This window comes from Lontra canadensis, unplaced genomic scaffold, assembly GCF_010015895.1.
Source record: "Lontra canadensis isolate GAN:19392208 unplaced genomic scaffold, GSC_riverotter_1.0 scaffold50, whole genome shotgun sequence".
Taxonomy (NCBI): domain Eukaryota; kingdom Metazoa; phylum Chordata; class Mammalia; order Carnivora; family Mustelidae; genus Lontra; species Lontra canadensis.
Genome location: NW_022631044.1, coordinates 8,264,405 through 8,280,804, shown reverse-complemented (window position 1 = coordinate 8,280,804; position 16,400 = coordinate 8,264,405). Strand labels below are relative to the sequence as shown.

Here is a 16,400-nt window from a genome sequence, read left to right as displayed (position 1 = left end):
GAAGAGTGCTTATTTCTCAGCATTTACACCAAGCAAAAAGTGCATTCATCTGCAGTGGGCAGTTAACAGAGTGTCTTGCAGGGTAGATGAAAGAAGAGTCCCAGGCTAGTTTGTGTAGGGAGAACTGCGAAGAGCAGAAATCATATGGTCAGGAGTCGACATAGGACATGTATGTGTGTTTGACTAAGCATAAATGGATTTTTGTCTCCACAGCCTAGTCACTGGAATGTGATTGCATCAACTCCTTTCCCAATTACAGACTTTATCCACCACCCATCCACACAGCCTCTATAGGCAGCAAAACAAAAACAGCTTAGCTCATAGTGAGCACTTACTATATGGTTGTATTTCTTCAGTCCCCTCAATTGTTACGTGTCCTACACCATGATGATATAAATGAAGAGTACATTTGATAATGTATTCCATTAAAGGATAACAACAACAACAACAACAAAAAGCCCTATAAATGGTTAGAGAATATATTGTGATCTTTTCAAAAGCTTTCATTCTTGCTGTAAGATCTTTAGACTTGCTTGTACCTCTGCTTTGAAGAAAAGAATTTGGACTCCCACTATGGTTGTTCCTGTCCTAGGAGGGAGAAGTTGAAAAGTAATGCTCTGTGCTCCTAGAAATAGAGAGGGTCCATGGAGGAAGGGATTCTCTTCAGCCTTAGTTGTTACCTTTACTACCCCATCACGATATTATTTGGAGCAGTGAGAACACAATTTTCCAATTTGACCTTCTATACAGTAATCCCTGAGAGTTAAATTTTTAAGGAATTCTGTCCTTGATACATACCTAGAAATATGATAAAAACAGCATGCCACTTCTTCCTCTGAAGACTTACTTTTGAATGGAGGAGAAAGGCAAGGAACATTTAGGTTTTGGTTTCTGCCTCCTTGAAGAAGTATATATACTTTTCCAGAATTGAAGTAGATCCATATACCACCAGAATGAGTTTTGCGTACCCCATTTACTATACCAGTGCAAATGGGGAATTCTAAATTTTTATATGTAGTCCAAGTGACTTAGATGTCCTCAACAGCCAGACAAATATTTGTAGACTGTAACTTTTCCCCCTTCTTGTCCTTCATTGTAATGTAAATGAACTACTGAACTACTTTGTGCAAGAGCAGTTGCCTATAAAGTATTTGATTTTGTACCAGGAGGACTTGTGATATTAAAGGGAATGTAGTTGAAACTTTCCGTGGAGAAAAGCAGAATTCTTTAAGGACACATGGAAATAACCCTGTGATTGACTGAATTTAACTTCTCATAAAGCTATTTGAATTCTGTAAATTTTTAAAATTTCAGATTCAACCCTATGAAAAGATAAAGGCCAGAGGCTTACCTGACAATATATCTTCCGTGCTGAACAAGCTGGTGGTGGTGAAACTCAATGGAGGTTTGGGAACCAGCATGGGCTGCAAAGGCCCGAAAAGTCTGATCGGTGTGAGGAACGAAAATACCTTTTTGGATCTGACCGTTCAGCAGATTGAAGTGAGTATCTTACATTCAGCCTTTTTCATGAACTACTAAAACCAGTTTTAGGTTATTATAAATGTTACCTTATAAAATAACAGATGTGGATTTGAGCTAGTCAAGGAGCTTGCTACCTTTAGTTTATTAGTGTATAAAAAGGTTTGGTTTTCCCAAGGGCACATCCTTAGGGTGATGTAAAATAGAAGCTTTTGATCTTTAAATAGCATATGTGGTTGTTGAAATCTCTGGATCTTTTTGGATTCTCCTTTGATTGCCCCACCACTCTCCTGCCTCTTTCTGATGGCAGCCTTCATCACAGCTGGGATGATCTGGTTTTATTAACCCCGTCTGGTTGGCAGCCATGGATGCTAAGAACTGTCCTTGCCTTCTCTCTTATGATAAATTCGTTAATCGTGGACCATAAGTTCTTCAGAGGCAGTCTTCTTCATCTCTTCGTGTCTAGTGTCCAGTACAGTGCTGGCAGCTACAGTAGTAACACCAGCAGCAGCAGTGACTAACATTCATCTAGCATGTACTGGACACAGTATTATTCTGAACTCTTTTCATGAATTGACTCATTTGTTCCTCTGAACAACTCTGTAAGATAAGTACTCTTTATATTATCATCCCCATTTTACGGATGAGGAAACCAAGGCACAGAGAGGTTGATTACTTGCCCAAGATTCCCTATGTGAACAAAGGACTGTTTGACTTCTGAGAACTTGTTTTCTTCTTCACTCTGTGTTGCCTCTTAACTCTTCCCAGAGATTGAAAAGATTTCGGTTGGGGTGTGATTCACAGTTCTTGACATTAATCCTGAGACTAGAGAACCATGTCTTGGTAACATTTGTACTTTCCTCCCCACTGTGCTCTGAACACAGAGTAAATGTTTCGTCAGCATTTGCCTGTCCAGTAAGGCCACAGGGCACTGGCTGGGCACACAACTCCAGAGTTGGATTGTGGGGGGCATCCCGGCTCTGCTGGTGATCTGCTGTCTCTCTGGCCCTTAGTTCAGCCATTTGTATATCGCAGACAATAGTTTCTGTCTCATAGGATTGTGATTTAATGAGCAAGTCCGTAGCTTAGCAAAATGTCCAGCTTATGCTAAATATTTGTATTTGGCTACATATAGGTGATGTTTTGGATACTTTGTGATTAACCATTATGAGTTTTACATTTTTAAGTGAAAGAAAAGTAGGCTTGGGTAATCTGATTACTATTTTCCTCCCTAGCATTTGAACAAAACCTACAATACAGATGTTCCTCTTGTTCTAATGAACTCTTTCAACACGGATGAAGATACAAAAAAAATACTACAGAAGTACAATCACTGTCGTGTGAAAATTTACACTTTTAATCAAAGCAGGTACAGTAAGTAAAAAATAAAAATAAAAAAATTCTGGAGAGTGTTACTCCCAGGAAACAAAGTTTGCTTTGTCTTGTTTAAATACAGCAGCCTCAAGATACACATGTGCCAAAAACTCATGTTTGCAAATCTTCAGTGTCTTTAAAGGCTGAACACTTGTTTGTAGATAGGTGATTGTTATAATCACTCTCTGATTCTTCCTAAGAGAGAATCTGCTTGTTCCATGTCCAGAATATTTGAGGATGACATGGTCTTTGTTTTCTTAGGGCATATTTGGGCTCCATGTGGGTCTGTGAAAATTTTTATATGTTCTACAGTATTAATAATCTTCTTTCATATGGGAAGAAATTTATTCAACATCCTATATAGGCTTGGGGGAAATTTAATAAATCCTGGAAAAAATGTTCCACTTTGAGGAAAGGAAAATAGGCATACCTCGTTTGATCGCACTTCAACTGTGCTTTGTAGATACTGCCTTTTTTTTCCCCGCAAGTTGAAGATTGTTAGACCCCTGCATTAAGTAAATAAGTCTGTTGATATTGGTGCCACTTTTCCAACAGCATTTGCTAACTTTGTGTCTGTGTCACGCATTTTGGTATTCTCACAGTATTTCAAATGTGTTCTTTATTATTGTATTTGTTATGATGATCTGTGATCAGTGATTACGAATTGCTAAAAAGCCAGATGATGGTTAGCATTTTTGAGCAATGAAATATTTTTTTAAATTAGAGTATGTATATTTTTTTAGACACAATGCTACTGCATACTTAATAGACTATAGTATAGTGTAAACATAACTTTTATATGCACTGGGAAACCGAAACATTTACTTCAATCACTTTACTGCAACATTTGCTTTATTGCTGTGGTCTGGAACAGAACCTGCAGTATCTCCAAGATATGCCTGTAGAAAGGGACTCAGATGATGACTTTGGATAAAAGTTTTCCATCTAGGGATGAATATGAGTCTATATGGGCTTGTGCAGAACAGGTAATTCTGAAAGTTTTACCATTTGTTGTTTTAATCTGTTTTTTCATGGACACTTAGCGTGTTGCAGGTGCTCTGCATCCATCTTCTGGTTGGTGCTCGGTCTCTTAGTGCTGGCTCCTCTGTTACCCCTGCTCCCACTGCCAGTCCCCACACCTGTTCTCACTAGCGGTGGGGAGCAAATGTCCCAGAGCACTAATCTGCTGTTGACCTTTTGGGAAAGAAAGAGCACCACCCCTGAATATATGTTTGTAAGAATGAGCAGATTTTTCCAGAGTTGGAGGGAAAAGAATAATTCCATAACCAAAGAAGTTTGAGAAATTTATTTAATGTGTATTTCCTCTTATAGTATCATAAAATCTATTAAGACTCTAGAAGTATTAGGTGTCCTCCCATCTTTATGATGCTGGAAATTTTTTTTGCAGCAAATATTATGACCTAGGAAACTGATTATTGGACAACACAGATAAGAGATTATCTTAAATGGATTTACCTCTGATTAAATTATTATTGATAGCCTGAAAAGGAGGGAAGTTTTATTTAACTTTAAACGTACTGTTTTACTTGAAGGTCTTGATACTGAAAAAGACCTTGGTTTTTTTGTGTGTGTGTGTGTGTGCTTTTTTTTTTTTTTAAAGGTACCCAAGGATTAATAAAGAATCTCTACTGCCTGTAGCAAAGGATGTCTCATACTCAGGGGAAAATACAGAAGCATGGTACCCTCCAGGTCATGGTGATATTTACGCCAGTTTCTACAACTCTGGTTTGCTCGACACCCTTATAGGAGAAGGCAAAGAGTATATTTTTGTGTCTAACATAGATAATCTGGGTGCCACCGTGGATCTTTATATTCTTAATCATCTAATGAACCCACCCAATGGAAAACCCTGTGAATTTGTCATGGAAGTCACAAATAAAACACGTGCAGATGTAAAGGTAAATACTGAGAGGAAGCAGTTTGGGGATTCACATCTTCACATTGCATAGGTTATGTAGTTCAGATCCTTTTTTTTTTTTTAATTGGTAAGTTTCCGTGGTAAACAAAACAACACATTCATCTATTGTTAAGACAGAGTGAGATAGTATTCTGTAAAGTACCTTAAGTTCCCCCTGAAATAAATTGAGATTTAACAGTATTGTTGAATAATCTATATGGACTATTGTAACTGAAAACAGTTTCACATATATTTATAGGGTAAGTCAAAACACTTTCAAATATTTTGTTCAAACCTTTGATATTCTTCTAGTTTGGTGCTTAAAAGTATTTATTTCATTTTTCCTTTTAGTGAAAATTTACTATTTCTGTTTCTACCTGTGCATTTTTATATGTATTTTTTTTCATCACTGTAATATCTCTGTAGTTGCCAAAAAAAAAAATGTTTAACTTTGCATATTTAGTGGTCATGAAATGGTACACAAGGTTTTACTACTTAGCCACAGGGAGTGAGAGAAATGGGCAGTGTGTCAATACTAAAATGGTTAGTCTCTTTGTTGGGTTCTATGTGTCTTGCGATGCCCCCTGACACGTGCATAAATTTCACCCTCTCCACACACTGCTCTGGCCTCATGACTGTAAAGACATCTCTAAGCTGAGGCTACTCAGGGGGTCACTTCTAACCCATTTGTGCCTCTGTCTTCCTTTTTCTCTTCTTATCCCAGAGTCAATCAGAGCAGAGTCTGAGGGAGTAGAACTAGTTTTTTAGTGATGGATGGTGGTTTGGGAATGAGAGGAATGGCTGTTCCTGTAGACCTTCGAAAAGCGAGGAAGACTCTGCTGTACTCCCAGGGCTTTTACTATGGACAAGAGGGTGGGTTTACAGTATAAAATGACAACCTGAATATTTTCTTTGGCTCTACCATTAAAAGTATGTTGCTGTGTATCACAGATTGAATCAGTGCCAAAACTTTTTATTTCTGGGGGATTTTATCATCAGTGTCTTTTCTCTGACACTTTCACAGACTAGAAATAGTGTGGTATGGTTGTGACTGGGAGAGATGTGGAGTACTTACACACTCTTCTCTGCCTTTCTAGGGTGGCACACTTACCCAGTATGAAGGCAAATTGAGACTGGTGGAAATCGCTCAAGTGCCAAAAGCACATGTTGACGAGTTCAAGTCTGTGTCAAAATTCAAAATATTTAACACAAACAACTTGTGGATCTCTCTTGCAGCAGTTAAAAGACTGCAGGAGCAAAATGCTATTGATATGGAGATCATTGTGAATCCAAAGGTAAGCTGGAGGTGCAGCCCTAGCCTCCTTATTCCTAAGATCACAGTAGGTAGGCTACACATAGATCCACTGCCCCCTCTCTCTGGCCCATCTATTCACAGGTCCTTCTTTTTTGCCTAGTAAGTCACTCCAGTTCCTGGTCCTGTCTTTCAGGACCAAGCCTTGGTGCTCTTTCTTGACGCAAGGCTGTGGTAGTTAGTGGCAAGAGCACGGGCCCCAAAAGTAGAAAACCTACCTTGGGCTTGTTGCTCTGACACTTAAAGGTGTTGGCCACAGGCATCTTGCATGAATTTTCTGTGAACCATCGGTTCTTTATTGTAAAATGGGAACATGACTAAACAGAGACGTTACGATGCTGAAATAAAAACCATGTACATCTAAGTACCAGTACCTGACATTTAGGTACTTGCTAAATGTCACTTCTCAAACTTCTGTCTCCTTCAGTGGATCTGTGAGACCACTCCCCAAATATTAACCAGCCCACATGGAACTAAGTTGCTAAAACCTATTTCTCCTCTCCCCCTGCCCCCTTTTCTTTCTTACAGACTTTGGATGGAGGCCTGAATGTCATTCAGTTAGAAACTGCAGTAGGGGCAGCCATAAAAAGTTTTGAGAACTCTCTAGGTATTAATGTTCCTAGGAGCCGCTTTCTACCTGTCAAAACCACATCAGATCTCTTGCTCGTGATGTCAAACCTCTATAGCCTTAATGCAGGATCTTTGACAATGAGTGAAAAGCGGGAATTTCCTACAGTACCCTTGGTTAAATTAGGCAGCTCTTTTACAAAGGTATGTAATTATAGATAGATATATATGTGAATTTGTAGTTCTTAAATATGTAAGTATAAAAAAGGTTGGAATGATGTGAATTGGGGTCTAATTAGTCTCAGCTGCTGACCTATTAAATTCCTCTGAGGTCTTTTAAAGGGAATCAACCATAAAAGATAAAGATGTAACTTACTTTCGAAATCTGATTGGTAAAGAGTGGAAAAGAACATTTAACTTTGGGACATTTTACTTTATGTCTCCTGTAAAACTATTCACTGCTTTCATCAGTGGGAGAATGTTAACTCCGTTTTAACAAATATTGAGCCCCTACCATGTGCTGGGCAGTGTTCCAGGTGCTGCAGAGTTAGCAGTAAATAAAATGGACTAAAATCCTTGCCTTTATGAGTATTCTAGCAGGGTGAAAATGATAATAAGCAAATGTATGTCAAGTGGTAGAAAATGCTTTGGAGAAAAACCAAGCAGGAATAGGGAATGTGTGTGGGGGGGGTAGTGTTGGTGTAATTTTACACTGCATGGCCAGAGATGGTCTCACTGAGAAATTGAGTGCACCATGCGGGTATCTGGGGTGAAAAGCATTCTTGGCAAGGATAGGAAAACCCCACCCTACCATGATAAGCGGAATTCAAAACATTTCATCACATCAGATATCCTGAGGCTAATGAAGTGTGACAGAGTAAGCCTTTGTGGCTGGCCTGGAGTCCTGCTAGGCCCAAGTCTATTCTAATCCTGGTTGTGGGTTCGTGCCACTTGGTGGGGAGGTATGTACTGCCTCTTATATTGATGGGGAATGACTCTGGGTCCTGTGGCTGTGTTGCAATTTCCAGGATAACATCAGGCACTTTAAGGACTCTCCCTGTTTTGGGTGCCTCTTACCAGCCTGGTTGAGCTGGGAAAATCCCAGTGGTACAAAGACCCACCATCTTCCCACATCATGAGAGGGTACTGCCAGCCATTTTTCTTTCTTCCCTTTCTTGTCTTTTTTTTTTTCTTTAGAAACAGATTATTTGACAGAAAGAGAGCACAAGTAGGCAGAGGGAGAGGGAGAAGCAGACTCCCTGCTGAGTAGAGAGCCTGACATGGCTCATTCCCAGGATCATGACCTGAGCCGAAAGCAGATGCTTAACCAGCCAAGCCACCCAGGGTCCCCAGCCATTTTTCCACTTAGCCTCACCCTTCCCTCCATTTCCCCCTCACTCTTCGTAGCCTCTTCAATACTCTGCAGGAGATAAGAACGTTAGCTGCCCAAATTCAGAACCGGGGTCTAAGTGGGCATGGCTAGTTGCTCTGAGGAAGAAAATGTTTTAGGGACTTTACAAAGCACAATATGGCTGGGGCAGAGTAAGTAAGTGAGAGATGGGGATAGTAGTTGGGTCAGACAGGAAACAGTCCTAATATGTAGAACTTTGTAACTGAATATTGGAAATGTGGGTGGCTTTTTCTTTTCCTGGCAGATGGAGAAACCATCAAAGAAGTTGCAAGCTAAGGGGTGAAATGACCAATCTGCTGAATTAGGGTAGATTCAGAGAGATTAGGGAATCGGCTGTTGTAGGAATCCTGGCAAGAGGAAATGGTGGCTTTGACCAGGGTGATGGCAGTGAAAATAATGAAAATATGTTGACATTCTGAGATATTTTGAAAGTTGTACCTATAGGATTTGCTCTTGGATGAGATGGGAGTGCAAAAGAAAAAAGGTTAAGGATGATTGCATGGTTTTTAGGCTGTGCAATAAGAAGTGTGGAATTTCCTGCCATTTATGGAGAATGGGGGAAGTAGGTTTAGGGGAACAGGATGGGGATTTCAATTTTGGAGATACTGTACTTATTAGACCTTCAAATTTATTAGACTGTTTCTAGATCAGAGGAGACAGGTAAAGTTGAGAGTCCTCTGTTCATACTGGTATTTAAAGCCATGAGATAGGTATCACTTAGGAGGTAAAAGGACTGTCCCCCAAGATAGTCCAAGGCTTAGAGGATGGGGATGAGGTAGAGGAAGCAGCAAAAGTCACTAAGGAGTTACAGATGAGGAATTGGTGGTAGAAAACCATCAATGTGTAAGTCCTAAAAGCCAAATTAAGAAAATGTCTCAAGAAAGAGGGAGTGATCATCTATGTCAAGTGCTGCTGTTGATTGAAGTAAGATGAATGGTTCAGGATCAATGAGAATTCATCAGTAGGATTATCAATATAGAAGTTCTGGAGCCTGAGGGGCACCTGGGTGGCTCAGTGTGTTAAAGCCTCTGCCTTCGGCTCGGGTCATGATCCCAGGGTCCTGGGATCGAGCCCCTGAATGGGGCTCTCTGCTCAGCAGGGAGCCTGCTTCCCCTTCTTCTCTCTCTGCCTGCCTCTCTGCCTACTTGTGATCTCTGTCTGTCAAATAACTAAGTAAATAAATAAAAAATTTTTAAAAAATGTTCTGGAGCCTGACTGGAAGGGATTTAAGAGAATAGGAGAAATTAGAGATATGTAGATAACTAATTCAGAATTTTGCCCTAAAAACAAAACAAAACAATTGCAGCCATGGATATAGAAAGGGATGTAAATTTGAGAGTTTGTTTTGTTTGGTTTTTAAAGATGGGAGAATTTATGGGATGTTTACACATTGACTAGAATTGATGTAATCAGAGAGAAAACACTAAAGAAGGAGAATCACTGGACAATATCCTTGAATAGGCCAGAAGGAGGACTGGCCTTAAGTTGGAGTAAAGAGTCCAACCCCAGTACTAGGCAGGAAGAGTAATGGGCTCGGAGGCAAGTGGGTTGTGGTAGAAGTCAGTGGAACTTTTCAGACTGCTTCTAATTTTCTTAGCAAAATAGTAAACAAGGCCCTATAAGATAATGTCTAGTCCCTATAAAAGGAAATAACATAATCATCATTTGTACTGATAATCTGAGCTGTTGCTGTGCATGAAATATTCCACTTTTGAAATATTCCCATAAACCCCAGCTCCAGTCTGGCTTGCTTCAGTGATGATCTCTTTCCAACTAAACTCCAGATAATCTGAACTACTCATTGGGCTTTTAGCATGTTGCTTATCTTTTTATTTATTAATGCCTGTTCTGATTAGTGGTAGTATAAATTGCTTGACTATAGGGACAGTGTTCATATTTCCTGGTCTCTCCTGCACAGCATCTAGCATCTAGCAAATGCTTAATAAATGGGTTCTTCCCATCTAGGGTCTGAGGTTGGCCATAAACAGAATGTTTTCACAGTTCAGTTAAACTATTTGTTAATCCCTGTTTCTTCTTGTTGTTTTTGTTAACCCATTCTTGAAACAATGTGTTTCTTTCAGGTACAGGATTATCTAAGGAGATTTGAAAGTATACCAGATATGCTTGAATTGGATCACCTCACAGTTTCAGGAGATGTGACATTTGGCAAGAACGTTTCACTAAAGGTGTGTTGTTCTGATGAAAATTATAGTTTTTACAGCTTTACAAAACAGGTTTCATTTTCTAGTCCTAAATTTACCTTTATTTTAAAGAATACTTCTTAATCTATACCAGATGTTTATAAGACATAAATACATTTTAAAATGAAATAGCTTACCACAATATTTAGCATTAATACTATCTTCCACAGATATACAACATAGTTAAAATACAATAATAATTGTTGTATATAGGAACTTTGCTTTCCATTTGAATGCTATATTCCACAAACACAAGTAATTTAACTGGTACTATTTTATTGAAATGACAGTCTGTAAAAGAGAATCACTATTAAAGTAGCATTAGCTCACCCAAGACGACTATTTGAATCTGAATGAAAGTAGAAAAAATGATAACTTCACTTATACTAATTATATATATATTTTTTAAAGATTTTATTTATTTGACAGAGAGAGAGATCACAAGTAGGCAGAGAGTCAGGCAGAGAGAGAGGGGGAAGCAGGCTCCCCACTACACAGAGAGCCCAATGTGGGGCTCGATCCCAGGGCCCTGAGATCATGACCTGAGCCGAAGGCAGCGGCTTAGTCCTTTGAGCCACCCAGGCGCCCCTAAATATAATCTATTCTTTTAAAGTAATCGGTTGTCTTCAGTATAGAGATTTATTCACATACTACAGTACTTGGGTACTCAGATGAGTATCATTCTAGCCTAAGAAATAGGAAGGACTATGGGTATAAGTATTAAAGCTCAAAACCAAAGATACAACAGCTTTTTCCTATTCTTCCTTTAGTAAAGCTCCTTAAATAAAGATCTTGAGAAAACAAAAAAATGTGTGTGTGTGTGTGTGTGTGTGTGTGTATATATATTTATATACAGTTGACCCTAGAACAACATGGGGGCTGGGAGGAGTGACCACTATAGTCAAAACCCATGTATAACTTTTGACTCCCCAGAAATGTAACTAATAACAGCCTATTGTTGACTGAAAGTCTTACTAATAACAGTTGATTAACATATTTTGTAGGTCATATATATTATATACTGTATTCTTACAATAGAGGAAGCTAGAGATAAGAAAATTTTAAGAAAATCATTTACAGTACTGTTCTGTATTTATTGAAAAAAGTGCATGTAAGTGGGACCCAGACCATTCAAACATGAGTTCCAGGGTCAACCGTACAGACCTGTATATATATATATATATATATATATATATATATATATGTGTGTGTGTGTGTGTGTGTATATAACTTTATTGCTGATAGTATGTGTGTATATACACACGTACATGAAACTTTACTGCTAATACTGTCTCATCTGTACAGTCTCACTTAAGACATGAAAAATGTATTAGTAAACTATTTTTAAAAAACAAAAACCCAAACCTGTATGTAAATATAAACCAAGCACCTCAGTATCTTTATGAAGGTAGATAATGCTGGTGACCTTGTAGGTAGTTCTTTCAAAGGGCCAACTTCTCATTTCTAGTACCACCTCTGATACAGAGGCAAGGTCTCTAGAACTACTGCCAGGATTCCTAGAGGGACACATATAATTTTCCTTAACCTATTATTTTTCATGTTTAATATTGCTATATGTACAACTGCTACATTGTAAATGGAGTTCTACATAAATTTGGTAATTGTAAGAAAATCAGTTGCATTTCAGCTGCAGTATTAAATATATTCTCTTCTGTTTTGTCTTCCCTGTCACATAGGGAACAGTTATCATCATTGCAAATCACGGTGACCGAATCGACATCCCACCTGGAGCAGTATTAGAGAACAAGATTGTATCAGGGAACCTTCGTATCTTGGACCACTGAAATGAAAAATACTGTGTACACTTCATACTAATTATGGGCTAAACAGTTTCTTATAATGAAATGTTCTCTAGGATTCTAAAATCAGCAGGTACTTTACTATGTTACTGTACCCTGCGGTATTAATTTTTAAAGTAGAGTTTTTTTTTGCAATATGCTTTTAGTCAAAGAAGAGCACAGATGGAAGCAATATTTTTCTTCTTTGAAGAGGACCCTGAAAGTTAGTTCATCTTAAAGTGCAATACTATTTAATCTTAAAACTGGGGCAGCTCTAATGGAACATCTTTTAACTGAGGCCTCAGTGATGGTCACTTTGAATTGCTTGTGATTTCAAAAATAAAGCTGTGAGGCAATCCATGTGCACATGTACACTTTCACTGCTAACTTTATGAAATAGTTGATGAAAAATGGTTTACTCTTGCAAAACAGTTACTGGACCAGTTGGAAGATTTGCTCTTGAAATATTTAAGTACTCACTGGCCAGTTACCTAACACATCTAGTTTTTGCTTTTCTAAGAAACTTAACCACATCATTCTTTCCATGGGAATTAAACCTGAAGGTATTTAGTACTTCTCATCTAGTCCTAAGCCTGGGATGCCTGCCATGCTCTCCACAGACTCTCCATTTATTAAAACAAATAAAGTGATGTTTCTTTTCCCAGCTCAAGAGTTTGGGGGTGGGTAGAGGTAGGGTATTTCTTTTACATCCTTGTTCTCTAGTATGATGGGGTGGAGGTATAACTTTATAAAAAGTTCCCTTTCCCCAAAGCATTCTTGGTGTGACTGAAAATATTCACGAATAACCTTTCAAATCAGCCCTGCTGATAAAGTTTAATTTGTGGCTTTTCTCTAAAGATTAATTACATTTTCTAATTTTTCCATACTTGTTTTTGAGTAGGCTGCTTGTAATTTAAAGTTTCCTGTATACTATTAAAAAAAAAGTTGCCTTATAAAGTCTGGTAATTTTTTACAGCTTTATTTTAGACAGTTTAAGAACCAATGACATACCTTAGTAATGATAAAGAAAACAGGCTTTCCTTTTAGGAAATGGAAGAGCACAAAGTAAGACTATTTCATTGTACATAATCACCACAAGGTTAGGCACTCTGACAGGGTTAGGCAAGATCCTGGTATGAGGTGAGGCACAGGCACTTTCATTTGTAGAGTGCTACTGATTCTAGTTTTGAAGGTAGGTATTATAAAATCTTTAAATAACTTACTCGTCACCTTGTATTTCTGAAACCCAACACAGCAGCCTATATTTTAAAAGTTCTGTTTTCTTCCTGGTCTTTGTTCAAATACACGTCAAAAGTAACTTTTTTTAAAAACAAGAACCCAAGGGGGCCATATTTCTTATGTTATCTAAACGTTAAAATGAGAACTCATAAATAGGGAGAATATATGAAAATGTATTCTTACCATTTGCTAGAAATAAAAAGGAAAAAAAAGCCCCACAAACCAATCCTTCATAGATACTTTTATAAAAATACAGCTATTAAACTGCAGCCTTTCATATACCACTTCTGAAAAGTATTTAAATTAGTAGTTGCATAAATAAATGCCAGTATCTTATTCTTTAATTATTACTGTGATCAGACTTTCAAGTATTTAGACTACTCTGGAAGGCTTTACCCAATTGACATACAGTGGTAGAAAGATTAAATACGTGACACCCAAGGCCTGAAACTTGACATTGGTCACTAAAACAAAAATTGAATTTCTAAATCCAAGCAATCAAAAGATGTTTATTTTTTATAGAAAGATCTGTAAAAAAATAATTTTTCAAACAGCTTTACTTTCATAGAGAAAACTTTCTACAGAGGTTGACTAAGATTTAATATTTTAAATTGTACCATCATTAAATAAGGTGGGACACCATATGAATTTCATTGCACTGGAAGAAATGCAAAGCATTTTTTAATATAAAGTATACAGAGCATTCTAGTCAACTACAGCTGTGTTACAGCTATGTGTTCTTTTGGATTTGGTCCAAAGAAACCTGAGTCTGTTTCCAGAGAGAATGAAAAATGTTATAGACACCTGATCAGTTACTCCTCACTGAAGGAAGCATAAAAATGGCATTCCTTGTAGATCCCACTGAATCCCAGTTTCCCAACACTGATACTTTCCTTTTCCCCTTCCCCTATCCCAGTTCACTTTGGGTTCGAGGTTCAGTTCTTGAGTCACAGGCATCCACATTTTCTTCATAAATACACACATCCCACGGTCAGATGAGCTACCCAGTCTTCCAGTATGTCATCACCTCTTCTGTTCCCAGATCTCGGACATATTTAGGTCCAAATCTTTAAGACCTTTTAAGGCTTGAAGATTTCCAGTGTAAAAAGCTACATCTGCTGTGACCAACCTAGATATTGGAGAGAAAAATATTTTTAATCTCACTTTCTACTGCGTAATTAAAGAAGCAGTGTTCATACAGTCAGTCTTACTCTAATTGCTAAGACTATTATTTAAAATTCAGATTTCCTAGGGACCAAATGTCAGTATATTTCTTAGCAGGATTTCTGCTATCAGATAGTTAGAGTGCTCTCTTTCAACAATGAGTATTTTGAAAAGGAATAAACCAGTGCAGACTGGACTTGGTTTCATAATTCTGCCCAATAAAATAGATTTATCTTAAAACAATATGAAATCAAATAGAACAATAATACATTAAGATGTTTCTTTGGTAAGTTGTCACTAGAGTATACAGTTGACTCTTGAACATCAGGGTTTGAACTGCACAGGTCTATTTACAGATTTTTTTTGACATGGTACAGCATGAAATGTACTTTTATGATTTTCAAAACCTTTTCCCTAGCTTTACTACAACAACACAGTATATAACATACAAAATATGTGTTAATCAACTGTTGTTGTTAATGATAAGGCTTCCAGTCAACAGTGGGTATTATTAGTTAGGTTTTTGCAAAGTCAAAAATTACATGTGGATTTTCTACTGCAAGGGGATTGGGTGCCCCCAACCCCTGCATTGTTCAAGGATCAACTGTACATGTATATGACTAAAGAAATCAAGTGAAAGAAAGATAAGGTTTCTTGAGTGACATCCAAAGGAGTTAAATGAAAGCTGAGATTCATGCATATGTTATTACTAGATACAAAACATGATACATCCAGCAACACTAGATGAAAAAACAAAGTCTTACACTTTTGAGTACCAAAGCTGTCACATTAATGTCCATACTTAAAAGGACATTCCAGGAAACAACACTCGGATAAATAAATACTAAAGCTCCATGCATATAAAATAGGGACTGGCCCATCGAGGAATAAATAGACCCTGATTTAGTAGTTTGTAAAAGAGAAGAGGAAATCCAGCTTTAGTATTTTAATGAACACATAAGTTCTGGATTGCTAGAGTACATGCGACAAAGGTATTAGAAGTGCCCTCAATGTTTATACTACAGTCCAATTTATAAAATGCCCTTGGACTTATGTACGTAATGTTTTACCTCTTATCACATGGCAGAATTTAATAAGGACCATATTTTTCATTTAAAACATCTAATTCAGGTATTTTTAAAAGATTCAAAATTACACTTGTGATAGATAGTATGGTCAATTAAGTACACTAAAACTGACAGCAATGGCTCAAAAAAGAACAAAACCTTTCTAAGGCAAGGTCCTCACACTAAAAACTAAGCATAAAATTAGCATAAATTTCCACTTAAAAATATTTCCAGAGTTTTATCGAAGTTGAAAATTGTTTAACATAAAAAATATTTACAACATATATAACTAACAAAGGATTAGTTTGATTAGGGCTTAAGCAAAAATCTAAAATCCACACAAGAAAAATAATACCCAAGAGAAAGATGGGCAAAGAAAATGAATAGGAAAAGTCAGATAAAAACACCTGGATGACTAATAAATATATGAAAAGATGACCAAACATTAGGAAATGCAAATCAAAACAAGATACCACTGGCAATCATTTAAAAATCTAACAGCAAATGTTGGCAGCACTGTACAACCACTCTGGAGAATATTCTCGCAATACCTAGTAGAGTGAGAATGTACATATGCTCTGATCAACTTGTATAATATATACCCCCCCAAAATGGTCACACTATTAGATATGTATATAGATCTTCACTGTGGCATAGCTGTAATAGAAAAAAGTAATGACCTAGGAATCTATCATTTGGAGAAATGACTATATTAAATATGGTTGTTTCATGTGGGAGAATAAAAAGCAGTCAAAAAAAATAGACAACTCCTACATATCAAACCAGTTACAATGCTGAGTAGAAAAAAGTAAGCAGCGTATATACAATATCCCATATAAGTAAATTAAGTTTATAAAACAGTGCTACCT

General features: G+C 37.4%; 2 protein-coding genes across 9 annotated transcripts in view; one reads left to right on the top strand and one right to left on the bottom strand.

Moving 5' to 3' along the window:
* UGP2 (UDP-glucose pyrophosphorylase 2) overlaps window positions 1–13,014 on the top strand; it is a 74,183-nt gene extending 61,169 nt beyond the window's left edge. For 3 of the 4 annotated variants that reach the window (XM_032873797.1, XM_032873796.1, XM_032873798.1), the window contains exons 4-10: window positions 1,315–1,500; window positions 2,715–2,848; window positions 4,475–4,772; window positions 5,869–6,066; window positions 6,612–6,854; window positions 10,143–10,247; window positions 11,960–13,014. In XM_032873797.1, coding sequence (XP_032729688.1) covers window positions 1,315–1,500; window positions 2,715–2,848; window positions 4,475–4,772; window positions 5,869–6,066; window positions 6,612–6,854; window positions 10,143–10,247; window positions 11,960–12,067 — 1,272 coding nt within the window. In that variant the 3' untranslated portion in view covers window positions 12,068–13,014. Of the gene's footprint in view, window positions 1–440; window positions 470–1,314; window positions 1,501–2,714; window positions 2,849–4,474; window positions 4,773–5,868; window positions 6,067–6,611; window positions 6,855–10,142; window positions 10,248–11,959 lie in introns of those variants that run through there. The other variant, XM_032873799.1, reaches the window with a different exon arrangement.
* Window positions 13,015–13,789: 775 nt separating this feature from the next.
* The window catches only part of VPS54 (VPS54 subunit of GARP complex), a 102,244-nt gene continuing 99,633 nt past the window's right edge, over window positions 13,790–16,400 (bottom strand). For all 5 annotated transcript variants that reach the window (XM_032873788.1, XM_032873793.1, XM_032873791.1 and 2 more), the window contains one exon: window positions 13,790–14,429. In XM_032873788.1, the coding sequence (XP_032729679.1) occupies window positions 14,324–14,429 (106 nt within the window). In that variant the 3' untranslated portion in view covers window positions 13,790–14,323. The remainder of the gene's footprint in view (window positions 14,430–16,400) is intronic.